The sequence below is a fragment of the Scyliorhinus torazame genome, chromosome 4, assembly GCF_047496885.1.
Source record: "Scyliorhinus torazame isolate Kashiwa2021f chromosome 4, sScyTor2.1, whole genome shotgun sequence".
Classification (NCBI taxonomy): Eukaryota; Metazoa; Chordata; class Chondrichthyes; order Carcharhiniformes; family Scyliorhinidae; genus Scyliorhinus; species Scyliorhinus torazame.
This window is the reverse complement of record NC_092710.1, coordinates 328,766,335-328,794,227: the sequence shown is the minus strand read 5'-3', so window position 1 is coordinate 328,794,227 and position 27,893 is coordinate 328,766,335. Positions and strand designations below refer to the sequence as shown.

The 27,893-nt window shown below is 47.5% G+C and overlaps 1 protein-coding gene across 6 annotated transcripts in view; it reads left to right on the top strand.

The window, feature by feature from the left end:
• xdh (xanthine dehydrogenase) overlaps positions 1-27,893 on the top strand; it is a 196,816-nt gene that overhangs the window by 45,608 nt on the left and 123,315 nt on the right. For all 6 annotated transcript variants that reach the window (XM_072500199.1, XM_072500197.1, XM_072500200.1 and 3 more), the window contains exons 4-7: positions 5,272-5,368; positions 13,093-13,201; positions 20,736-20,862; positions 22,477-22,538. In XM_072500199.1, the coding sequence (XP_072356300.1) occupies positions 5,272-5,368; positions 13,093-13,201; positions 20,736-20,862; positions 22,477-22,538 (395 nt within the window). The remainder of the gene's footprint in view (positions 1-5,271; positions 5,369-13,092; positions 13,202-20,735; positions 20,863-22,476; positions 22,539-27,893) is intronic.

The following is a 27,893-nucleotide window of genomic DNA, read 5'->3' as shown; positions in this document are numbered from 1 at the left end:
ATCCATCACTGGCCCAACAGGTTTCACTGTAAATCCATCACTGGACCAACTGGTTTCACTGTAAATCCATCACTGGCCCAACAGGTTTCACTGTAAATCCATCACTGGTCCAACTGGTTTCACTGTAAATCCATCACTGGACCAACTGGTTTCACAATAGATCCATCACTGGCCCAACTGGTTTCACTGTAAATCCATCGCTGGCCCAACAGGTTTCACTGTAAATCCATCACTGGACCAACTGGTTTCACTGTAAATCCATCACTGGCCCAACTGGTTTCACAATAAATCCATCGCTGGCCCAACTGGTTTCACAATAAATCCATCACTGGCCCAACTGGTTTCACTGTAAATCCATCACTGGACCAACTGGTTTCACTGTAAATCCATCACTGGACCAACAGGTTTCACTGTAAATCCATCACTGGCCCAACAGGTTTCACAATAAATCCATCACTGGCCCAACTGGTTTCACAATAAATCCATCGCTGGCCCAACTGGTTTCACAATAAATCCATCACTGGCCCAACTGGTTTCACTGTAAATCCATCACTGGACCAACTGGTTTCACTGTAAATCCATCACTGGACCAACAGGTTTCACTGTAAATCCATCACTGGCCTAACAGGTTTCACAATAAATCCATCACTGGCCCAACTGGTTTCACTGTAAATCCATCACTGGCCCAACTGGTTTCACTGTAAATCCATCACTGGACCAACTGGTTTCACTGCAAATCCATCACTGGCCCAACAGGTTTCACTGTAAATCCATCACTGGCCCAACTGGTTTCACTGTAAATCCATCACTGGCCCAACTGGTTTCACAATAAATCCATCACTGGTCCAACTGGTTTCACTGTAAATCCATCACTGGACCAACTGGTTTCACTATAGATCCATCACTGGCCCAACTGGTTTCACTGTAAATCCATCACTGGCCCAACAGGTTTCACTGTAAATCCGTCACTGGACCAACTGGTTTCACTGTAAATCCATCACTGGCCCAACTGGTTTCACAATAAATCCATCGCTGGCCCAACTGGTTTCACAATAAATCCATCACTGGCCCAACTGGTTTCACTGTAAATCCATCACTGGACCAACTGGTTTCACTGTAAATCCATCACTGGACCAACAGGTTTCACTGTAAATCCATCACTGGCCCAACAGGTTTCACAATAAATCCATCACTGGCCCAACTGGTTTCACTGTAAATCCATCACTGGCCCAACTGGTTTCACTGTAAATCCATCACTGGACCAACTGGTTTCACTGTAAATCCATCACTGGCCCAACAGGTTTCACTGTAAATCCATCACTGGACCAACTGGTTTCACTGTAAATCCATCACTGGCCCAACTGGTTTCACAATAAATCCATCACTGGTCCAACTGGTTTCACTGTAAATCCATCACTGGACCAACTGGTTTCATAATAGATCCATCACTGGCCCAACTGGTTTCACTGTAAATCCATCACTGGCCCAACAGGTTTCACTGTAAATCCATCACTGGACCAACTGGTTTCACTGTAAATCCATCACTGGCCCAACTGGTTTCACAATAAATCCATCACTGGTCCAACTGGTTTCACAATAAATCCATCGCTGGCCCAACTGGTTTCACAATAAATCCAACACTGGTCCAACTGGTTTCACTGTAAATCCATCACTGGCCCAACAGGTTTCACTGTAAATCCATCACTGGACCAACTGGTTTCACTGTAAATCCATCACTTGCCCAACTGGTTTCACAATAAATCCTTCACTGGTCCAACTGGTTTCACAATAAATCCATCGCTGGCCCAACTGGTTTCACAATAAATCCAAGACTGGTCCAACTGGTTTCACTGTAAATCCATCACTGGCCCAACTGGTTTCACAATAAATCCATCACTGGCCCAACTGGTTTTACTGTAATCCACCATTGGCTCATCTTGTTTCACTGTAAGACCATAAGACCATAAGACATAGGAGCGGACGTAAGGCCATTCGGCCCATCGAGTTCACTCCACCATTCAATCATGGCTGATTTCAACTCCATTTACCCGCTCTCTCTCCATAGCCCTTAATTCCTCGAGAAGTCAAGAATTTATCAACTTCTGTCTTACAGACACTCAACGTCCCGGCCTCCACCGCCCTCTGTGGCAATGAATTCCACAGACCCACCACTCTCTGGCTGAAGAAATTTCTCCTCATGTCTGTTCTAAAGTGACTCCCTTGTATTCTAAGGCTGTGCCCCCCGGGTCCTAGTCTCCCCTGCTAATGGAAACAACTTCCCTACATCCACCCGATTTAAGCCATTCATTATCTTGTAAGTTTCTATTAGGTCTCCCCTCAACCTCCTAAACTCAAATGAATATAATCCCAGGATCCTCAGACGTTCATCGTATGTTAGGCCTACCATTGCTGGGATCATCCGTGTGAATCTCCGCTGGACCCGCTCCAGTGCCAGTATGTCCTTCCTGAGGTGTGGGGCCCAAAATTGCTCACAGTATTCTAAATGGGGCCTAACTAATGCTTTATAAAGCTTCAGAAGTACATCCCTGCTTTTATATTCCAAGCCTCTTGAGATAAATGTCAACATTGCATTTCCTTTCTTAATTACGGACTCAGCCTGCAAGTTTACCTTTAGAGAATCCTGGACTAGGACTCCCAAGTCCCTTTGCACTTCAGCATTATGAATTTTGTCACCGTTTAGAAAATAGTCCATGCCTCTATTCTTTTTTCCAAAGTGCAAGACCTCACACTTGTCCACGTTGAATTTCATCAGCCATTTCTTGGACCACTCTCCTAAACTGTCTAAATCTTTCTGCAGCCGCCCCACCTCCTCCATACTACCTGCCCCTCCACCTATCTTTGTATCATCGGCAAACTTAGCCAGAATGCCCCCAGTCCCGTCATCTAGATCGTTAATATATAAAGAGAACAGCTGTGGCCCCAACACTGAACCCTGCGGGACACCACTCATCACCGGTTGCCATTCCGAAAAAGAACCTTTTATCCCAACTCTCTGCCTTCTGCCTGACAGCCAATTGTCAATCCATGTTAGTACCTTGCCTCGAATACCATGGGCCCTTATTTTACTCAGCAGTCTCTCGTGAGGCACCTTATCAAAGGCCTTTTGGAAGTCAAGATAGATAACATCCATTGGCTCTCCTTGGTCTATTTGTTATCTCTTCAAAGAACTCTAACAGGTTTGTCAGGCACGACCTCCCCTTATTAAATCCATGCTGACTGTCCTAATCCGACCCTGCACTTCCAAGAATTTAGAAATCTCATCCTTAACAATGGATTCGAGAATCTTGCCAACAACTGAGGTTAGGCTAATTGGCCTATAATTTTCCATCTTTTTCCTTGTTCCCTTCTTGAACAGCCATTTTCCAATCCTCTGGGACTTTCCCTGACTCCAGTGACTTTTGAAAGATCATAACTAACGCCTCCACTATTTCTTCAGCTATCTCCTTTAGAACGCTAGGATGTAACCCATCTGGGCCCGGAGATTTATCAATTTTTAGACCTCTTATTTTCTCTAGCACTTTCTCCTTTGTGATGGCTACCATATTCAACTCTGCCCCCTGACTCTCCGAAATTGTTGGGATATTACTCATGTCTTCTACTGTGAAGACTGACGCAAAGTACTTATTTAGTTCCTCAGCTATTTCCTTGTCTCCCATCACTAGATTACCAGCGTCATTTTGGAGCGGCCTAATGTCGACTTTTGCCTCCCGTTTGTTTTTAATGTATTTAAATAAACTTTTACTATCATTCCTAATGTTACTGGCTAGCCTACCTTCATAATTGATCCTCTCTTTCCTTATTTCTCTCTTTGTTATCCTCTGTTTGTTTTTGTAGTCTTCCCAATCTTCTGACTTCCCACTACTCTTTGCCACATTATAGGCTTTCTCTTTTGCTTTGATGCATTCCCTAACTTCCTTTGTCAGCCATGGCTGCCTAATCCCCCCTCTGATAACCTTTCTTTTCTTTGGGATGAACCTCTGTACTGTGTCCTCAATTACTCCCAGAAACTCCTGCCATTGCTGTTCTACTGTCTTTCCCACTAGGCTCTGCTCCCAGTCAATTTTCATCAGTTCCTCCCTCATGCCCCTGTAGTTACCTTTATTTAACTGTAACACCTTGACATCACTGGCCACACTAGTTTCACTGTAAGCCCTTCACTGTCTCAAGTGGTTTCACTGTAAATCCATCACTGGCCCAATTGGTTTAACCATAAATCCATTACTGGCCCAATTGTTTTCACTGTAAATCCATCATTTGCCCAGCTCATTTCACTGTAAATGCATCACTGGCCCAACTGGTTTCACTGTAAGTCCATCACTGGCCGAACTGGTGTCACTATAAATCCATCACTGGCTCCACTGGTTTCACTGTAAGCCCATCACTGGCTCAACTGGTTTCACTGTAAATCCATAACTTGCCCAACTGGTTTCACTGTATATCCATCACTGGCCCAACTGGTTTCACTGTAAGTCCATCACTGGCTCAACTGGTTTCACTGTAAATCCATAACTTGCCCATCTGGTTTCACTGTAAACCATAACTTGCCCAACTGGTTTCACTGTAAATCCATCACTGGCCCAACTGGTTTCACTGTAAGCCCATCACTGGCTCAACTGGTTTCACTGTAAATCCATCACTGGCTCCACTGGTTTCACTGTAAGCCCATCACTGGCTCAACTGGTTTCACTGTAAATCCATAACTTGCCCAACTGGTTTCACTGTATATCCATCACTGGCCCAACTGGTTTCACTGTAAGTCCATCACTGGCTCAACTGGTTTCACTGTAAATCCATAACTTGCCCATCTGGTTTCACTGTAAACCATAACTTGCCCAACTGGTTTCACTGTAAATCCATCACTGGCCCAACTGGTTTCACTGTAAGCCCATCACTGGCTCAACTGGTTTCACTGTAAATCCATCACTGGCCCAGTTGGTTTCACTGTAAATACATCATTTAAACTCATGCTAAACTTCTTTGGACAGTTTTTTTTTAGCAATAATGTGTCCATATGATGGGGCATTACTGGCAAATTCCCACTCATGCCCCATTCTTTTTTACTCTGGGAATGTGGTGACAGGCCTCCTCCTTGGAATGCTGTAGTGATTATGCATGTTGGTGGTCCTGTATTACTCACTCTGCAACCTGAGGAACAACATTGAGTACAATCATCTAGGTAAGTTTAGATTGGTGTGCAGCAATTATGTAACAACTGAACAATACTTTCCTTAACACAACCAATTGCGTCAGTGTGTCTGACTGGGAGCAAGCTAGGCTGCGGAGAAGGAGGATGTGGCTCCTGCACTGTGATGGTCTCCAAGTATAACCCATTTCGGAAGAAGGTCATGTATCCTTTCGCTAACAATTATATGGAGCACTGAAAACACTCAATTCTCATTTCAAGCATACGCGAAGAGAATAGAAAGATAGTAAAGACCCGATCAGCGATTCACTCTGTCCATTGAACAATCCTCTCCCTCGAACCATTGACAATGCTAATTCCTGCATCCGGCCTAAACATGGGTGTCCTGCTCCTCAGTCGAATCAACTGTTCCCTTTACCTTCCTCCGCCGACTGGGAGCCATTTTCAAGGTTACCAAGCAGAGCCAACATTAACCTTTCTGTAAGAGAGGAAACACAGAAGGGTTTTTCTGTCTGTCACCACCTGAGTGGTCCTCTGGTGAAGTGGATTGACCCCATCACTTATTCAACAGAGTGTAGTCAATGGGCGGCTGATCTAATCCATGTGCCCAGATGATAAAGGTGAAAATGATGAATACCAAACTCATCCCGAAAAAATAGATCAATTCCTAGTTTTGGAGACTATTTTTATTATATTGCCAACTCAAGAACTTACTGTAAAGCTAATTGCTTGTTCATTTTTTGTCAAGTAAATTTGCCTCATATCATAAACTTTGCAAAGTTGTTTCGTGCCTGATTACTGGCAGGGTCACTTTGACCAATTATTTTCAGTCTTGTTAATTCTGTCATCCCACACTCCCAAGTGAAATCCAGCAGAGAGCCAGCGAGAGAGCCCTCTGTCATCTCGATTTGAGAAAGCGTGCCTCATCTTGTGCCACTCAGGCACTTTACAGGGTAGCAGGGGGCCTTTCCGGGGTTCAAGGACCCCAGAGGGGCAGACCTCCCACTGGCTGAGAGCTGCCAGCAAATCAGGGGTGGGCAGCTCTTCTGTACTCATTAGCGCTACTGGGAAGGCGGTGGCTACTGCTGGTATGACACCCACCTGAGGCCTCAGATTGAGAAATGATCCAGGCACAGGTGAGTGATTCCAGGAGAGGGGATGGGGGACTGTAATTAAATGAGGGTCATGGGGAAGAGGGTGGCTGATAGGAAGGACGCAAGGGTAGGGGGAATTGGTTTTCAGTGGGTCCCCCAACTCCCCCCTCCCCAGCCCACTTCCTGATGTTGGTCCCTTGATCAGGTACTGAGTGTCTTTGAATAAGGCAGCTCCCCAACCGCCACCCTTCCAGGAGCTTCAAACAAATTTGCTACGGTTTTCTTGTCATACTCCCAGATTGTCTAGCGCCCTGCCTGCCATGAGTAATACTAGCAGCAGCTGGATAGGCCCTCAAGTTGTAGTAATTCAAGTTGGGCAGCACAGGAGCACAAGTGGATAGCACTGTGGCTTTACAGCGCCAGAGTCCCAGGTTCGATTCCCCGCTGGGTCACTGTGCGGAGTCTGCACGTTCTCACCGTGTCTGCGTGGGTTTCCTCCGGGTGCTCCGGTTTCCTCCCATAGTCCAAAGACGTGCAGGTTAAGTGGACTGGCAATGATAAATTGCCCTTGGTGACCAAAAAAAGGTTAGGAGGGGTTATTGGGTTACGGGGATAGGGTGGAAGGGAGGGCTTAAGGGGGTCGGTGCAGTTTTATGTTCTATGTAATTGTCCAGTCCAGAACCTCAGTTGACGGCAGGACAAGAGGGACATCCATGGGCTTTTCTGCTACGGACTTAATCAAGATGGAGACAGGAAGGTGGTGGGATGCCACCTGATTAAATGCCCTCCCCTGCTAACAAACCTACCATGGGGGAGAGCATAAGATCCCTTTGATGTACGATCAATTACACAAAGAGAGTTGAATGCAATCGAGGCTTTATTACACTAAGATGTGTGGCCTCCTACAGCAGCTGGCAAAATGGCTGCTGTACGAGGAGCACACATATTTATACTCTGCCTATTGGGCGGAGCCAGCAGGCAGGGAACTACCCCCGTACCTGTAGTACAGGGGCCTTACCGTAAAACACCTACACCGACATCCTCTATATACAGTATATACATCAGTGGTGACTACCACATTCACTCCCTGTTAAAATTGAGTCCGGCGGGGGTGGTGGAGAGCTATATACAGGTAGACGTTTTAAAGTACAGAGAGAAAAAAAAATTGAGTCCAGCGGGGTGGAGGGGAAAATTATATACAGAGTGATGATGTTTTAAAAGTCCAGGTCATGTTACAGATTCAGTCGGTCCGGAGCCTTGATCTGCCGTTGGGAGCGCCGCAGTGCTGGCGGCGATTCCGGTGTCGGTCTGGTCTTCGGTGGCTCCGGGAGTGTGTCGAAGTCCTCTTCATCCCCGGGTGTGGGCAGGAGGAGGACGGATTGTCCTGGGGGTTGCGGCTGGGTGCGCCGGGGGAGGGGTAGGTGGCGCCGGGCCGGGAGGGTGTGAGTGTGCGGATCCAGCTGGTGCCAGGTCCCTGAGGGAGACTGTATCTTGGCGGCCGTCGGGGTACGCTACGTAGGCGTACTGTGGGTTGGCGTGGAGTAGCTGTACCCTCTCAACCAACAGGTCCGCCTTGTGGAGTCATACGTGTTTACGGAGGAGTACGGGTCCTGGAGCTGCGAGCCAAGTCGGGAGCGACACCCCGGAGGTGGACTTCCTAGGGAAGGCAAAGAGACGTTCATAGGGTGTTTCATTAGTCGCAGTGCACAGGAGCGACCGAATGGAGTGCAAGGCGTCGGGGAGGACCGCCTGCCAGTGGGAGGCCGGGAGATTTCTGGACCGTAGGGCCAGCTGGACGGCCCTCCAGACCGTCCCATTCCCCCTCTCCACCTGCCCGTTTCCTCGGGGGTTGTAACTGGTCGTCCTGCTCGAGGCGATACCCCTGTTGAGCAGGGCCTTGATGAAATGGTAAAAACGTGTGACCCCCGGGTGACAGAGCTTGTCGCGCAGAGTCCGGAGTTGGTCCACCTGTGCACTGGCACATGTACCTCGGGATAGGGCAGCGGGGCGCTCGTTGAGCTTATCGAGGCGATACAAAATCTCGTAGTTGTCGGTGGAGAGCTCGATCCTCCACCTCAAGATTTTAACGTTTTTAATCTTACCCCGCTGTGTGTTATTGAACATAAAGGCAACCGACCGTTGGTCAGTGAGGAGAGTGAATCTCCTGCTGGCCAGGTAATGCCTCCAATGCCACACAGCTTCAACGATGGCTTGGGCCTCTTTCTCGACGGTGGAATGTGGAATTTCAGAGACTTGTAGGGTTTGTGAAAAAAACGCCATGGGCCTGCCTGCCTGGTTGAGGGTGGCGGCTAGAGTGACATCTGATGCATCACTCTTGACTTGGAATGGTAATGTCTCTTCGACTGCGTGCATCGCGGCCTCGGCCATTTCGGCCTTGATACGGTTGAAGGCCTGGTGAGCATCGGCCGTTAAGGGAAAAAGAGTGGATTGAATGAGTGGGCGGGCCTTGTCTGCATAGTTTGAGAGCCTTGGGGCAGTGGGGGACGGGGAGCTCTATGAGGGGGCGAATGCGGTCAGGATCAGGCCCCAGAACTCGGTTCTGGACCACATAGCCGAAGTTGGCTAAGCGGTTTGTGCTGAACACGCACTTCTCCTTGTTGTAGGTTAGGTTGAGGAGAGTGGCGGTGTGGAGAAATTTGGCAAGGTTGGCGTTATGGTCCTGCTGATCGTGGCTGCAGATGGTGACATTGTCCAGGTACGGGAAAGTGGCCTGCAGCCCGTACCGGTCAACCATTCGGTCCATTTCCCGTTGGAAAACCGAGACCCCGTTGGTGACGCCAAAGGGAACCCAAAGAAAGTGATAAAGGCGGCCATCTGCCTCGAAGGCAGTGTACGGGTGGTCCGCCTTATGGATGGGGAGCTGGTGGTAGGTGGATTTCAGGTCCACAGTTGCGAAGACCCGGTACTGTGCAATCTGATTGACCATATCAGATATGCGTGGGAGGGGTACGCGTCGAGCTGCGTGTACCTATTGATGGTCTGGCTGTAGTCCACGACCATCCTGTGTTTCTCCCCAGTTTTCACAACTACCACTTGGGCTCTCCAGGGGCTGTTGCTGGCCTCGATGATGCCTTCCCGAAGCAGTCGCTGGACCTCTGACCTGATGAAGGTCCTGTCCTGGGCGCTGTACCGTCTGCTCCTGGTGGCGACGGGTTTGCAATCCGGGGTTAAGTTTGCAAATAGGGAAGGTGGGTCGACCTTTAGGGTCACAAGGCCGCACACAGTAAGGGGTGGTAGGGGCCCGCCAAATTTCAGTGTTAGGCTCTGGAGGTTGCCCTGGAAGTCCATGCCGAGTAGCAGGGCAGCACAGAGGTTGGGGACGGCGTAGAGGCGGAAGCCGCTGAACTCCATGCCCTGGACAGTGAGAGTGGCGATGCAATACCCCCAGATCACCACGGAGTGGGACCTGGAAGCCAGGGAGATCCTCTGGTTAGCGGGGTGTACCGCGAGGTAGCAGCGCCTTACCGTATCGGGGTGAATGAAGCTCTCGGTGCTCCCAGAGTCCAGCAGGCAGGAGATCTCGTGCCCATCGATCAACACGTTGGTAGAAGCCGTTGCCACGTTGTGTGGGCGAGACTGGTCAATCGTGACCGAGGCGAGACTTGGCTGGTCGTCGGCGGTAGCGGGCAGTGCGCGAACAGATGAGGTGCCCGGGGGGGCATGGGTCCTGGTAAGATGGCGGCGCCCATGGGCTGCACGTGTCATGGGGAAAATTAGATGGCGGCGCCTGACGATCCTGGGGAGAACAAGATGGCGTCACCCACAGGCTGCAAGTGGCGGGGGCCGAACAAAATGGCGGCGCCCACAGGCCGCTCGTGGTCCAGGGAGGGGAAGATGGCGGTGCCCACTGGCCGCACGTGGGGGGGTGCCGGGACAATAGCGGCGACTGAGCGGGCCTGGCACACCGTAGCGAAGTGCCCCTTCTTGCCACAGGCCTTGCAGAGGGCGCTCCAGGCCGGCATCGCTCTCGGGGGTGTTTTGACTGCCCACAGAAGTAGCATTTGGGCCCCCCAGGGTTGGTTGGCTGCCGCGCAGCACAGGCGTGGGGCTGGCTGAGGGCGGTTGCTGGTGGGGTCCACAATGGGGCGGCCGTCTGCAGAGTCCATGATGCACAGGAGGGGTGAGCCGCGCGGTTGGGGGCATAGGCCTGGATGTTGCGCGAAGCAACCGTAAGCGAGAGCGCTAGCTTTTTGGTTTCTGCGAGGTCGAGCGTGGCCCATTCTAAGAGGCGCTGGCGGATGTAATCGGACCCTATCCCCTTAACAAAAGCGTCTCTCATGAGCAAGTTCGAGTGTTCTGTGGCCGCGACGGCCTGACAGTCACAGTCTCTAACTAGGGGAATCAGGGCCTGCCAGAAATCTTCCACTGACTCACCAGGAAGTTGACGACGACTGGAGAGGAGGTGCCTGGCGTAGAGCGTGTTAGTCCGCTGAGCGTAGTTTTCCTTCAGTAGTGCCATGGCGTCTGCGTAGGTCGGCGCGTCCTGGATAAGTGGAAAGACGTTGGAGCTCAGCCGCGTGTAAAGGATCTGAATCTTCTGAGCTTCTGGAGTTGGGTCTGGCGCAGACCCGATGTACGCTTCGAAACAGGCTAGCCAATATTCAAAGTCCTTTTTGGCGTTGTCTGATTGTGGATGCAGCTGCAGGCGATCGGGCTTGATGCGAAGGTTCATCTTCTGAAAACTTAGTGTAATAAATTGATGCACGATCAATTACACAAAGACGAGAGTTGGATGTAATCGAGGCTTTATTACACTAAGATGTGTGGCCTCCGACAGCAGCTGGCAAAATGGCTGCTGTACGAGGAGCACACATATTTATACTCCGCCTTCTGGGCGGAGCCAGCAGGTAGGAAACTACCCCCGTACCGTAAATCACCTACACCGACATCCTCTATATACAATATATACATCAGTGGTGACTACCACACCCTTCCTCCCAGTGGAGGAAGCAAATGAGTAGAAAGTGCAGGCCAGAGACAGAGAGTTGCAACACAGTGGCCTCTATTAGCAGACATTTATCCAATGTTAATACCGTTTCTCATTGGGTGTATTTGGAGGTGGGATGATAATAAGGCCCATCTAATCTATTGACCCTGCACTCACTAATAATGTTGTTGACTGTTCATAGCAATCAACTGAACCAGACATGAAGCATGGAAACCTTGGGAATAAAAATCAAGAACACAAGAACATTAGAAAAGGAACCGGAATAGACATGCGGCCCATCGAGACTGTTCCAGAATTCAATACGATCATGGCTGATCAGGGTGGCCCAGCCGCACACTGGTTAGCACAGTTGCTTCGCAGCTCCAGGGTCCCAGGTTTGATTCCCGGCTTTGGTCACTGTCTGTGCGGAGTCTGCACGTTCTCCCCGATTCTGCGTGGGTTTCCTCCGGATGCTCCGGTTTCCTTCCACAGTCCAAAGATATGCGGGTTAGGTGGGTTGGCCATACTAAATTGCCCTTAGTGCCCAAAAAGATTGGGTGGGGTTACTGGGTTACGGAGATAGGGTGATGTGGGCTTAAGTAGGGTGCTCTTAGGGCAGCACGGTGGCCTAGTGGTTAGCACAGCTGCCTCACGGCACTGAGGTCCCAGGTTCGATCCCGGCTCTGGATCACTGTCTGTGTGGAGTTTGCACATTCTTCCCGTGTTTGCGTGGGTTTCACCCCCACAACCCATATATGTGCAGAGTAGGTGGATTGGCCGCGCTAAATTGCCCATTAATTGGAAAAAATAATTGGGTAATCTAAAATTATTATTTTTTTGAAAGTAGCGTGCTCTTTCCAAGGACAGGTGCAGACTCGATGGGCCGAATGGCCTCCTTCTGCACTGTGAATTCTATGATTCTACGATTTTGGATTTCAACTCCTCATTCCCACCCATTCCCCATATCCCTTAATTCCACCAAGGCCCAACAATCTTCATCAACCTCAAAGCCATAGAATCCCGACAGTGCAGAAGGAGGCTATTCGACCCATTGGGTCTGCACTGACCCTCTGGAAGTGCACCCCAACCAGGCCTATTCCCCTGCCCCATCCCCGCAACCTCATCCAACCCGCACATCTTTGGACACTAAGGGGAAAATGTTCATGGTCAATCCACCTAACATGCACATCTTTGGACTGTGGGAGGAAACCCGAGCGCTCGGAGGAAACCCACGCACACACGGGGAGAAAATGCAAACTCCATACAGTTGGACAAGGCCGGAATTGAACCCGGGTCCCTGGAGCTGTGAGGCAGCAGTGCTAATCACTGTGTCACCGTGCTGCCCGGGTCCCTGGTGCTCTGAGGCAGCAGTGCTAATCACTGTGCCACCGTGCCATCCCCAGTCCCTGGTGCTCTGAGGCAGCAGTGCTAATCACTGGGCCACCGTGCTTCCCGGGTCCCTGGTGCTGTGAGGCAGCAGTGCTAATCACTGTTGCCACCGTGCTGCCCGGGTCCCTGGTGCTGTGAGGCAGCAGTGCTAATTAATCACTGTGCCACCGTATTCAATGATGGAGCATCCACAGTCCTCCGGGGTAGAAAATTGCAAAGATTCCAAAATACAAAATTTTCCAAAGCGTGCCACGCTTAATAATTTTAACCTTGTCGGTTTTTTTCCAGCTAACCTGCCCCTCCACCACACCGTAAGTAAGTTACATTGCCATAGTCCCAGATGACCACAGGCCAACTGAGCTAAACAGGCACCCCCTCCCCCACACTATACCCATTGCAAATGGGCATTGCTGCATGGTATACGGGCATGTACTGTTCTTCATTCCATTGGTCCTCACCATACAGTGAGCAAACCTTCTTAACCGTGTCACCACCAGACACATTGCTGTGAATGCCTGCCTGGCGCCTCTCTGCTCCCTGCACCACACCGCCGTGACTACCGTGGAAGGAATTGGCAGCACCACCACTCAGCTCCACCCGGTCCAGGTAAGCCTTCCATGAGAAGAAATTGAAAATCCGAGCGGAGGTAGGCCATTCGGCCCTTCAGGCCTGCTCAACCATTCAACATGATCATGGCTGATCCTTGGCCTCAATTGCCAAACTCCAATGCTCTCTCCACACCCCTTAACACCTTTAGAGTCTAGAAATCTATTTTCTTCTTAAGTATATTCAGTGACTTGACCTCCACAGTCTTCTGTGGTAGAGAAATCCACAGGTTCACCACCCTCTGAGTGAAGAGATTTCTCCTTCTCTCTGTCCTAAATGGCCGACCACAGATCCTGAGACTGGTGACACCCCCCCCCCCTTCCAGTCAGAGGAAACAATGTTATACGTTTAGCTGCTGTTGTATAAAGAGTCAAAGGTACTGCTCTTTTTCACAAACACCTTTATTTTACTTCAACAGACTCTGCACAAAGCTCTATCATCACATCACCTGACACAAAGGCCACCGCTTTACATATCAGTGTCAATTATTGGATACTTAACATAAATAAGAGAACTAATTGGAATGTCTCGTAACCCTTTACTTAACAGTCTCCCCTTCCTTGGAGAAAAAAATAATTAGGTGAAAACAAAATTACAAGAAACTCAAAAACACAGATGCAATTTCATCCCTTCTTTTTTTTCCATTTTTGTTGGAAGAGAAAAAAAGTCACAGAAACAGGCGCCCTTCATTAACAATATCCAAACGTTTCTGTGAACTAGCCCCTCTCTTTGTAAAACAGTCTGACAATTGATAGCTACGGTCGACCCATTTAATTTTTGCTATTTCCCTTCTGTCCAACATCTACTTCAAACTTGCGATGTCTATCCTTAACTTTTTTCATTGACACTTTTTGTGGAGTGCACATTTTCCACAGGGGTTTATTGTCAATGTGACAGTCAATAGCTATATTTCCCAAATCCCCTAATCCCAAAATTTCTGTCAATATCTGGGATATATAAAAGACCATATCCACCGCCTCTACAAGGCTTAACGTCTCAGTAGCCAAAGTGCTTTTGACTACTCGCCTTATTTTCTTTGTTTCCCACACAGGAGGGCAACATTTACCATTGTTCCCCAAAACCTCCTGCGCTTGAAACCCATCACATAAATTTGCATAGGACGCATCACTATAAACTATGAGTTTCAAGTGCCTAAGGTCACCTAAAACCGGGAACCTCAAAACACACTCCTGCATTTTTAGTTTGACCAACGCTTTGTTTGCTCTTATTATGTATTCCACTTTGGGATCATTCATACTCAACTCTAAGACATTAAAACACACGTCCGGTCTAGTCTAACCAATACAGTTGCCCAGTTAAACTTCGCAGTTGCTCTTTTTCCATCTTTGAAACCATTGCGTCTTTTTGTGAAACCCGGCCACGACTAATTGCTATTGGGCTGATGCTTTCCAAATAAGATTGCTGACGTAAAGTTGCCCCTAACTTAGTCTGTCCGATTTCCAGTCCAATATATTTAAATGCACCGGAAGCCTGACTTCCAACCCTGAATTCTTTCCTCAAACCAGAGATTACAATAGCTTCGAAATCACTAGTCCCACCCCACAAAATTCATCGACATGCATCATAAAGGTGCCAGAAAGATTTCCTTTAAATTGCCAGTGAAACATTGCCGGATCTGCTTTCAACTGGCAACAGCCTAACTTTAACAAAACTGACCTTACCAAAAAATACCAGGCTCTAGACAGGCCATTTAATCCAGATACATATTTGTTCAACTTCCAGAGTACCCCTTCTGTGTTAGCTGCCTCTTTAGGAGGATGGAGAAAAATGTCTCTCTGGAGCTGATGCCCCTGCAAAAAGGCAGCTGTTATATCTATAGATTTGCATTCCCATGCCTTTGTGGCTAATAGAGCCAAGAAGACCTTTAAAATAACCTTTCCTGCCGTAGGTGAATCTACCCTTAAACCCTGATCTTCTAAGTTTTCTTCAAATCCCCTTGCCACAAGCCTGGCCTTTGCCTTATAAGTTCCACCCGGAAGAACCTTTTCCATGCAAATCCATCTGTGGGATAGAGCTCTTTGTCCCCTATCCGGTACTTCCGTGTTTACCCCAAATTCACTCCAACTATGCAGTTCTTGCTGTTTGGCACCTAATTTAGATCATTTTCATCTAATTTATTGGAAGCCATCAAAATCTCACATGCATGTGGGCTTCTACTCCTATTAGTATTCGTAGTCTTACTCATGTTCCGAGACCTTGATAAACTACGTCCCGTCTCCCGCCTGGTATCTCGTTCTGTACTGCTATTGCTTGATCTTTCCCTTCTGCTGTGGGATGTCCTTTCTCGACATTTTCCTGCGGACCTGTTCACTATCTGATGTACTATCTGAACTGGCATTACGTTTCTGTGCCCTCCATTATTGAACTTCGTGTTCCCAATCCATTTTCTTGACTCCCTCTCCTGAATGTTGTACATTCAACTAATGTTTATACTTTCCAGTGGCCTTCCCTGCTCTACTAATAACAGTTGCATCCTCCCATTGATTAGACCCTTCAGGCAAGTATGTCACTTTTATACCAACTTTTGGCAGTTGCCCTTTCGGAAAAATGGCCTGTTCTAATTCATCAGAATTGTTGTGTTCCTCTACAGAAACCCTGTCTATTTCAGTTAACTGGTCCTCATAATTCTATAACACGTGCGTACCAGATGACCCTGGTTCCCCGTCATGTCTGTCTGCTCTGTCTAAATTTGAAAATTTGTAATCTGTACCCATTATCCTTGATGAATGTACCCTCACAGTTTGATTGCCATGTTGCAAAATAATTATTTTGCCATCTATGCCTATGATCTTCCCTGGGCCTTTCCATTCATTAGAATTGTCTCTCTTCTGGTATACTATGTCTCCTAGCTGAAAAACGGTATTTGATGGCCGTACATTATGCCTTAAAGCTCTGCGAATTCTTTCAGAGACTTCTGCTTCCAAAAAAGCTTTTCTACTGCCATTTAAATGCTCAGAAAAGGCAGAGCTAATTGCAGTCCCTTCCCAAGCTGTAGGCTGGTCATCCAAAATGGACGGAAATTTAGGATTTCTACCAAGCAACCATCTGCAATTAATTTTTTGCATGTACAGCCCATGCTAAAGGTGAATTTAGCTTGCAGTTTGGTCTATCTGCCAAATTTTCCGAAGCATGTCATCTATTACCGCATGATTTCTTTCACCCACACCATTACTAAATGGGCATTCTGCAGCCGTATTCATAACTGTGATATTCACGTTTTCACACATATCCCTAAACTAATCATGAGCAAATTATTCACCATTGTCTGTAAGGAATTTTGCCAGTGGGTCCATCCCGTCCCTATCCATTTTTCCACGATTTGATCCAGAATTACTCTCTTTTCTTTACTTCGTACAATCGTTGATTGACTAAATCTGGTTGCTAAATCTACGAAATGCGAAATAAATATATTATTGGATTTATCCCAGATCTTAAGGTCCATGGCCATAATGTCGTTAAAATCCCTGGCCAAAGGTAGGGTTACTATCGGTCGTGCTGGTGTCCTTCTGTACCTCCTACAAACTTCACAGCAATCACTAACCTGTTCTATCAGCTTAGTATAGTCTTCATACCTTACCACTGCATCCTTTAATAAATTTTTCTGCCTCCGAGGAGACGGATGTGCAAATTGCCTATGCAGTTTTAAAACAAGCTTTGTATCAGCTAAAGTCCCATTTTCAACTGCCATTAACACATCCTTAACAACTCTACTTGAAATATTATTTGTCAGCAATGGAATACAATCGTGTTCCGACTGTGTAAATTGTAAGTCCACCGTCTTTCCAAAAACTGTTGCCTTATCCTGTTCCATATCTAGTTTCATGTTGCTTTCTTCATCGACGGTCTGCTCAGAAACAAAGGTATCTCACTTGATACAACATCCGTGCTAATGAAATTATTCACTCCGGCAATATTGCAAGAGACCACCACTCTTTTCAGCGACTTCAGAGTATTATCATCCCCAAACCCGAAACTTGTGGAACTTTCAAATTCCTTAACCTTGTTACGATTTTCAGCATTCAAAGAGCCCAGGTAACATTTTAACCAGTCAATTCCACACACAGTAGATGTGCAGCCACTGTCCAGTACAGCACAGTTGAAGGATTCTGCAACCAACACTCTCATTACCGATGTAAAACTGCTTGTTAATAGGACAATGCCTTCTTTCTGGTCAGTATCTTTTTCCTCTTCTGACTCTTCCGTGTCATGTGTCGCTTCAAACACTCTATCACAACGAGTTGGACAGTTGAAAGCATAATGGTATTGAGAGTCACATTGGAAACATCGATTTATCATACCCCGTGCATTTCTGGGGTTTATCTTCCTATTGTAGGTTCTAACTGGGTTTCTATCTTCATAATTTCCGGGTCCCAATCTCCTTCTATAGTCTTGGAACCTGTTTGTAGCCGTACAATTTTGCCACCCTGTTAGTAGTGTATCTTCCATTTTCTGCTTTATTGCAGACTGACCTATTTGGGTCATCAGAGCCATCGGAATCGGATGTTTCCCCAGAAACTGTTTTAAAGCTTCTGTCATCTGATCAAATAAGGTATCCTTATCCGCAAACTGAACTCCTGTCAAAACCAGGAGCCTATCCATGTTGCTCACTCTAGCACAGTCATGTAATTTAATGGGCAACACAGACTGTGGAAATTCCAGGTTGTGTTTCTGCAGCCTTTTATTTTGTCTGCCAAATTCCATTATATAGTCTTCAATAGTCTTCCCGTAACAGCCTCCCCAAACAGGCGCCGGAATGTGGCGACTAGGGGCTTTTCACAGTAACTTCATTCGAAGCTTACTTGTGACAATAAGCCATTTCATTTCAATGTAGAAATCCTCTATTTTCCAGAACCTATCAAAATCCCACCAGGCTTCATACGCATTTAACAGTCATCCGTTTTCTAAATCTTATCCAATAGAGTCTCCAGACCTTCTTCCGAGTCTAACTCTTCCAATTCCAGCTCACTTTGCTTCGGATGTTACTGCCATAAGGCAGAGAAAGAGCCAATGCCATACCTTGCTTTCTCTTTCCCAAGGCAGTTGCCTAAGTCCACATAATAACTGTACTTCTCCATTAGTCGTACGATCCCCTTTCAGAAAATAAGGGGGGATAGGCATATCCGGCCATCTTTATCCTAGGTTCAGCCATATATCTTCTTTTTTTTCCTTCTCACCCTCTCCTTGGTTTGGTCTGGAAAAAATGGATCTTTCAACCCTTCACATTTGCACAGCAACCATCCTCTGCTACCATTTGTTAGACATCTACCTGCTGTTGTATAAAGAGTCAAAGGTTCTGCTCCTTTTCACAAACACCTTTATTTTACTTTAACAGACTCTGCACAAAGCTCTATCATCACATCACCTGACACAAAGGCCATCTGAAGCCTTTTTACATATCAGTGTCAATTATTGGATACATAACATAAATGAGACAACTAATTGGAATGTCTCTCAACCCATTACTTAACAAGCAACATCCCTGAACCCAGTCTGTCCAGCCGACTCAGAATTTTATGTTTCAATTAGGCCCCATCTCATCCTTCCAAACACCAGTGAAAACTGGCCCAGTCCACCCAATCTCTCCTCGTATGACAATCCTGAGGAATCAGTCTGGTGAACCTTCTCTACACTCGTTTCACAGCAAGTATATCCTTCCTTAGATAAGGAGAGCAAAACTGCACACAGTACTCCCCGTGTGGTCTCCCCAAGGTCCTGTACAGCTGCAGTAAGGCACCCTTGCTCCAGTACTCAAGTCCTCTTGCACTGATGGATGCACTGGCTGTGTGGCTTTGCCCTGCCTTGTTGCAGAGGCAATTTACTCGTGTGATTACTAGGATCAGGGAACTCAGTTATGTGGAGAGACTGGAGAAGCTGGAGTTGTCCTCCTTAGAGCAGAGAAATATTTTGAGAGAGGTGTTCAAAATCACGAGGGATTTTGATAATCGATAAATTAAAATAAGTAAAATTCCCTTGCAATCGCAGAAGATGCAGCGCCTGCTCTTTTACATCCTCCCTCCTCACCATTCAAGGCGCCAAACACTCCTTTCAGGTTGAGCAGCATTTCACTTGCATTTCCTTCCATCTAGTCTATGTATTCGGTGCTCCCAGTGCGGTCTCCTCTACATTGGGAAGACTAAGCCAGACTGGGTGGCCACTTCGCGGAACGCCTTTGTTCAGTCCGCAAGCACGATCTCCAACCTTCCTGTTGCTTGCCATTTTAACTCAGCACTTTGGCTCTCGTGCCCACGTATTCGTCCTTGGCCTGCTCCAATGCTCCAGTGAAGCTGGAGGAGCAAGATCTCATTTTCCGATTAGGCACGTCACAGACCCCAAGGACTCAACCTTGAGTTCGGCAACTTTAGTTTTTGATCTTTTCTCCTCCATTTTAAACCCCCCTTTCTTTCTTCATTTTTAAAATATTCCACGCATGTATTTCCTCAATGCAAACAGACCCCTCCCCCTCTCACGTCAGACCATCTGTCTTTTGTTCCTAAAGATGCTACTTTTTGCTGTCGTTTCTTTTGCTCTAACACAATCTCCCTCCTTTCATTTCTGATGAAGAGTCTACAGCTCAAAATGCTAACTCTGTTTCTCTCCTGATCGATACTGCCAGACCTGCAGAGTTTTTCCAGCGTCCTCTGTTTTTTGACCCAAAACACATTGTTTCTCCCTCCCCTTCCTCATCTCGCCTCCTGCTAGGGCAGGTTGTGGGTGTGTGCCAGGGAATAGTTTTACAGGGTGCAGTGATTTCCTACACTGCATCTTAGTGAGTGCTCATTCTTCCTCACACAATGCTGCTTATAGGCCACAAACCGGGCCTGTCATTGGCTACTTCTGCCCATTTTCCATTGTCCATCAAGTCTGTTTTTCTCCCCCGGGACCTCGGGAGGCCATATTCGGGGTGTCGGACCAGCCAGGGTTGGAAACGGGCGCGGAGGCAGATTTTTTTGCCTTCGCCCAAAGGCGGATCCTGTTAGGGTGGAGATCAACTTCTCCACCCTGTGCCCTGGTGTGATGGGGGGACCTGCTGGAATTCTTGACGCTTGAAAAGGTCAAATTTGAACTGAGGGGAAGGATGGCGAGGTTCTACAATTCATGGGCGTTATTCATTATGCACTTTCGAGAATTGGATCAAATTGAACATTAGAGGGGTTGGAGGCTGGGAGGGTTGGGGGGAGAGGGACTGTATGTGTTAATGGTGACTGTGGGTGATTCCTGATTCCTTTTTGTCACTTGTTTATGTTACCATGCGGGCTAACGTTTGAGGTTTGGTGGGAGGTTGGGATCGTTGATATGGGGATTGACATTGCATTTGTTACTGATTATTGTTTATTGTTGGGTGGAGATTTGGGAGAAAATGTGAAAAAGGAGGAGAATAAAAAATATTTTTTTTAAAAGTCTGTTTTTCTCCAGAAGAGCTAGTCCAATCCCACTCTGACCCTTTTCCCGTGATGGGCCTTCCATAGCTGATCAACTTTCCTGCTGTCAACCTTTCCTTTCATTGCTTCACCAGGAACGGATTGCAAAGGCTCATGGCTCCCAGTGTGGATTCTGCACCCCTGGAATCGTCATGTCTGTGTACACTTTATTACGGAACAATCCAGAACCCACAATGGAGGAAATTGAAGACACCCTACAAGGTAAAGGATGTGGCTCAGCAACAATGGGTTCCCTCAAAAGGAACTTCTTCACTCAAGTGGGTAGTAAATTTGTGGAATTCTTTACCACAGAGAGCTGTAGAGCTGGGTCGTTCAAGGCTGAGACAGACAGGTTTTTAATCAGGAAGGAAATCGAGGGTTATGGGGATAAGGCAGGAAAGTGGAGTTGAGGGTTATATTAGATCAGCCATGATCTCACTGAATGGCGAAGCAGACTTGACGGGCCGAGTGGCCTACTTCTGCTCCTATGTTTTAAGAGTGAAAGAGCATTTAAATCAAAAGACTAATAAATGGACGGCCCTCAGCGCAGCCTTGATGGGCTGAATGGCCTTCTCCTGTGTCATAATGACTCTTTGTGGGCTAGATTTTGGCTACCGAATTTGAGATTGAGTTGCCACCTTGAAAGCTTGACTCTGGCTCACTGTTTCTTTTTTTTTGTATAAATTTAGAGTGCCCAATTATTTTTTTTCCAATTAAGGGACAATTTAGCATGACCAATCCACCTAACCTGGGTTGTAGGGGCGAAACCCACGCAAACGCGGGGAGAATGTGCAAACTCCACACAGACAGTGACCCGGGGCCGGGATCGAACCCGGGTCCTCGGTGCCATGAGGCAACAGTGCTAATCACCGGGCCACCGTGCCGCCCTCTACTGTTTCATTGCATGGGGCTCTCACAGGAAGTATCCGATCAGAAATTTGCCTTACAACATAATTTACTTGCGAAGAGCATTAATGAGGAACTGCAGGGTCACCGACACTCTCGGAACATCCTAGAGGATCCAACGATTAAAGATTCACTCTTTCATCTCCTCAATGCTCCGCCCAGCCCATTCGACAAGCCTCAAAGAAGCCGAATAATTAATATCTCCACCGACCGATCACTCACTGACTCTTCCAGCTTCATTGTACAAATTGGCTGTTACGTTCCTACATTAGAGTCATAGAATCCCTACAGTGCAGAAGGAGGCCATTTGGCCCATTGAGTCTGCACCAGCCCTTGGAAAGAGCACCCGACTTAAGCCCACGTGTCCATCCTATCCCCCGTAACCCCACCTAACCTTTTAGACACTAAAGGGCAATTTATCATGGCCAATCTACCTAACCTGCACATCTTTGGACTGTGGGAGGAAACCAGAGCACCTGGAGGAAACCCACACAGATGCGGGGAGAAAGTGCAAACTCCACACAGTCACCCAAGACCGGAATTGAACCCGGGTCCCTGGAGCTGAGAGGCAGCAGTGCTAACCACTGCGCCACCGTGCTGCCCAAATTGCAATAGGTTGTGAAACGTATGGGATGTCCCGACTTTGTAAAAGGAACTGTAGAAATTCAGGAGATTCTTTGAATTCCTTATTGCATTAATTACTCTCAATTTAATATTTAGATGGAAGTCACCCAGTTCCCAACACCCTCACCATCCCCCAACCCACTACACAATGTGCGTCAACCTTCCTCCTGAATTCTGGGGCTATTCGGTCCTGACCATTGACCTATAGCAGAATTAGATCTGTTTGATCATAATCAACACTGATTATGAGAACAGGCAATTGTGTATTTTATTTCTCTTTAATTTTGGCTGTTCTTTCACTTGCAGGAAACCTGTGTCGATGCACAGGCTACAGAGCCATCCTCGAGGGTTTCAGCACCTTTGCCAAAGTAAGAACATTCAAATCGCTGTGGTTAATTTGTCATCGTCATAGAGTCATAGTCACAGAGTACAGAAGAGGTGCTTCAGCCCATCGAATCTGCATCGCCAGAACCACACTAACTCTACATTAATCCCACTTTCCAGTACTTGAATATCGTGACATTTCAAGGGCTCACCAAGTACTTTTGAAAGGTTTGAGGTTTCCACCCTCTATCACCCTCCCAGGCAGTGCATTCCAGACTCTGAGCATCCGCTAGGCGAAAATATCCTTCCTCAACTCCCCTCTTAACTTCTGCCTTTCATGGGCGGCACGGTGGCGCAGTGGTTAGCGCTGCTGCCTGACGGCGCGAAGGACCTGGGCCACTGTCCGTGTGGAGTTTGCACGTTCACCCTGTGTTTGCGTGGGTCTCACCCCCACAACCCAAAGATGTGCAGGGCAGGTGGATTGGCCACACTAAATTGCTCCTTAATTGGGAAAAAAAGAAATAACCCTTCTGACTTTCACCTTAAAATGGTGCCTCCTCGCCATTGACCCAATCTTATACTCCTCAATCAGGTTCCCTCGCAGCCTTCTCTGCGGGCTGATCAGTGGCAAATGGAATTTAATCCTGATTAGTGTGAGGTGATGCGTCTGGGCAGGACAAACGAGACATAATGAACGCAGGACTCTGAGAAGCACCAAGGATCAGAGGGATCTTGGTGTGTATATACACCAGTCCCTTAAGGTAGCAGAGCAGGTGGATACATTGGTTAAGAAGGCAAATGGTATACCTGCCTTTATTAGCCGAGGCATACATTTAGATTTAGATTTATTGTCACGTGTACCCAGGTAGAGTGAAAGGTATTGGGCTAAATCGCTGGGTTGTAACACAGAACAATACTAGCAGCGTGGGTTCAATTCCCGTACCAGCCTCCCTGAACAGACGCCAGAATGTGGTGACTGGGGGCTTTTCACAGTAACTTCATTGAAGCCTACTTGTGACAATAAGCGATTATTATTATTAAGTATTGTTCTGCGTACAGTCCAGACAGATCATTCCATATATGAAAACATAGGACATATGATAAATACATGAGGATACATAATGAAAATACATAAAGATAGACAGCGGGTGAAGTGTATGCATATAGTGCTACAACTGTCGAGAAGATGCATAGGAAGATCGGTTTACTCCATAAGATCCGTTCAAACCCTAAGAGGGTCATTCAGGAGTCTGATAACAGCAAGGAAGGAGTTGTTTTTGAATCTATTGGCGTTTAAGAGCAAGGAGGTTATGCTGGAACTGTATAAGCTGCTGGTTAGGCGACAGCTAGAGTGTTGTGTGAAGTTATGGAATTCATATTTTAGGAGGGATGTGATAGCACTGGAAAGGATGTTGAGGATATTTACCAGGGTGTTGCCTGGGCTGGAGAGTTTTAGCTATGAAGAGAGATTGGATAGACTGGGGGTGTTTTCCTTGGAGCAGAGGAGACTGAGAGGGGGACATATAATTATGAGAGGCATAGATAGTCAGGAAGAAACATTTCCCCTTGGTGGTGGGATCAATGACCGGGGGGGGGGGGGCAGAGATTTAAGGTTGGGGGCCAGTTTAGCTCCATTGGCTGGATAGTTGGGTTGTGATGCGACTTTAACTTACCTCAGATTTTTAGAGATTTAGAGGGGATGTGAGGGAAAAAAATTTCACCCAGAGGGTTGTGGGAGTCGGGAACTCGCTGCCTGATAGGGTGGTGGAGGCCCTCCTAACATTTAAGAAGCATTGATGTGCACTCGCGATGACAAGGCATACAAGGCCGAACAAGTGTTGGAAAATGGAATTAGACTAAGGTGGTTATTTTGACAGGCACAGACGTGATGGACTGAAGGGCCTTTTCTGTACTGTTGACCTCTATGACTGTATAACCTCCCTGCTCTTCTATTCGATGCCATGACTGATAAAGGCAAGTGTCCCCTTTGCCTTCTTAACTACCCTATTTACCTGTCCTGCTGCCTTAGGGTCACTATTACTAAAATGCTCCCCCACAGCCACCCCGAACACCTGCCAAGCTTCGTTCCCCAGAATTAGATCCAGCGCTGCGCAGTCCTTTGTTGGACCTTCTACATATTGACATTAAAAGCTCTCCTGAATAAATTTCAAGATCTCCAAAATCATTTTCATTTCATTCAGCGCTCAAGGAAGACAGGAAGATGAGGTTAGAAAGGGTAACTGAGTGTCTTTGGGTCAGCATGGACAAGATGGGCCAAATGGTCCCCTTCCGTGCTGTATCGTTTCTGTGGTTCTATGGTAAGTCTGCTCCTTCTAAATTCACTGTGACTATATTAATATTGGGGAAGTTGAAATCTCCCAATATAATTACCCGATTATTATTATTTTCACACACCTCATGAATCTTCTACATATCTGCTCCTCCATTGACCCCACTGAGTATTTGGTGGTCTATAATACATCCAGCAATGTGACTGCCCCCTTTTTATTTCCAAACTCTTCCACCAAAACCTCATTAGAAGACCCTTCGAAGATATCGTCCCTCCTTACTTCAGGAACTGACTCCTGAATTAATAATGCAGCAGCACGTCCTCTTTTACACCTGTCACTGTCTTGCCGGAATATCCTATACCCCAGAATATTGAGTTGACAACCCTGCCCCTCCTTCAACCACGTCTCTGTGATGGCAACAATATCACAATTCGACATGTCAACCCATGCCCTTAACTCATCAGTCTTCCCTAGCATTAAAGTGGAGGCCATCCAGCCTCACTTTACTTCCTTGGAACTCAACATGGCTGAACTCCCTCTGTCTTAGTTCCTTTCCTACAAAATGCTGTGCCCCTACTGTACTCATTTTCTGTGTCCCCACCCTCTGCCAAACTAGTTTAAGCTCCTTCCAACAGCAATAGTAAACTCACCCGCAAATATGTTGGTTCCATTTTGATTCAGGTACAGACTGTCCCATTTGTACATGTCTCACCTTCCCCAGAAATTATCTGTGATTGAGGAATGTAAACCCCTTTCTCCTGCACCATCTCTAGAGCCAGACATTCATATCTCCTTGTCTCCTATTTCTGGACTCGCACCGGGAGTAATCCCGAGATTCCAACCTTTGCATCGTAGTCCTGCTTTTTAATCTGCTGTCAAGCTCCCTGAATTCTTGATGCATGATCTCATCCTTCATTCGGCCTATATCATTTGTACCAATGTGTACCACAATCTCCGATTTATCACCCTCCCCCTTTAGGATGTCCTGCAGCCGTTCAGTGGCATCCTTGATCCCGGCCCCAGGGAGGCAATACACCATCTTGGATCATATCTGCGGCCGCAGAAACGTTTGTCTATCCCCCTAACCAATGGATCCTAAGGACAGCAGGGCAAATTGTATAAGTTCACCATGGCATCATGGCGCAGGGAGCTAGTCAGGTTGGGCCAGGAAAAAGGAATGCAGTTTTAATATGAGACAGTATAATTAAGGTGAGGTAGTCTGTGTAGAGGTATTACAGTACCTGGTAATGCTGGAACACCATTGGTAGATATTGTATGTTTCCTATTGGTCAAGCTGTATGGTAGCTCCGCCCTGAAAGGCGGGGTATAAGAGCCCGTGCCGCCCCAGCAGCCTTCATTCTGTACCTGAGCTGCTGGGGGAAACATCTAGCTTATTAAAGCCTTCAGTTGGACTACAACCTCGCTTTAGTGGTCATTGATCGTGCATCATAAGGGAGTATACACTGTTCTCAGCAACTGAGAGTGTTAGTCTCTGATGCACGATCAATTACTATTAAAGACGAGGTAGTAACATAACTGAAGGCTTTAATAGACTAGATCTGTTCCCCAGCAGCTTCGGTACAGAATGAGGGCTGCTGGGACGGCACCGGTTCTTACACCCCGCCTGTCAGGGTGGAGCTACATACCAAACAGCCAATGGTAAACTCCTAGGTTTAACCAATGGTATACAGCCTCTTGGGTACTGCAATGCCTGATAATACCACAGTCTCGAAGGTAGTATTTGCCTGCTGGGTTCCAGGGTTAGAGACATCTCCATGCGGCTGGAGAGGAATGTGGGATGGGAGGGAAGGATCCAGTTGCCATGGTCCACTGAGTTATCCATGACAGAGGCATGGTTAAGAAAGTGCTGAGGGTTACTGGGTTGCTGCTGCTGGGGAGAGGGGGGAGCTGGTATGGGAGAGGATGGGCGGGGGGGCACCGCCTGGGGGAGATACAGCTGCGTGGGAACCGGGTGAGGAGCTGGAAAAAGGTGATGGCTAATCGACAAGGGGGAGGGTAGGAAGCCCCCCAACTCGGCTGATCACGTGGAACGTGAGAGGGCTGAACGGGCCGATAAAGAGGGCACGGGTACTCGCACACCTTAAGAAACTTAAGGCAGATGTGGTTATGTTACAGGAAACGCACCTGAAACTGATAGACCAGGTTAGGCTACGCAAAGGATGGGTGGGGCAGGTGTTCCATTCGGGGCTAGATGCGAAAAACAGGGGGGTGGCTATATTAGTGGGGAAGCGGGTAATGTTCGAGGCAAAGACTATAGTGGCGGATAACGGGGGCAGATACGTGATGGTGAGTGGCAAACTACAGGGGGAGACGGTGGTTTTGGTAAACGTATATGCCCCGAACTGGGATGATGCCAATTTTATGAGGCGGATGCTAGGACGCATTCCGGACCTAGAGATGGGAAAGCTGATAATGGGGGGAGATTTTAATACGGTGTTGGAACCAGGGCTGGATAGGTCGAAGTCCAGGACTGGAAGGAGGCCGGCAGCAGCCAAGGTACTTAAAGATTTTATGGAGCAGATGGGAGGTGTAGACCCGTGGAGATTTAGCAGACCTAGGAGTAAGGAGTTCTCGTTTTTCTCCTATGTCCATAAAGTCTACTCGCGAATAGACTTTTTTGTGCTGGGTAGGGCATTGATCCCGAAGGTGAGGGGAACGGAGTATACGGCTATAGCCATTTCGGATCACACTCCACACTGGGTGGACTTGGAGATAGGGGAGGAAACAGGAGGGCGCCCACCCTGGAGAATGGACATGGGACTAATGGCAGATGAGGGGGTGTGTCTAAGGGTGAGGGGGTGCATTGAAAAGTACTTGGAACTCAATGATAATGGGGAGGTCCAGGTGGGAGTGGTCTGGGAGGCGTTGAAGGCGGTGGTTAGAGGGGAGCTGATATCAAAAAGGGCACATAAAGGGAAGCAGGAGAGTAAGGAACGGGAGCGGTTGCTGCAAGAACTTTTGAGGGTGGACAGACAATATGCGGAAGCACCGGAGGAGGGACTGTACAGGGAAAGACAAAGGCTACATGTAGAATTTGACTTGCTGACTACAGGCACTGCAGAGGCACAATGGAGGAAGGCACAGGGT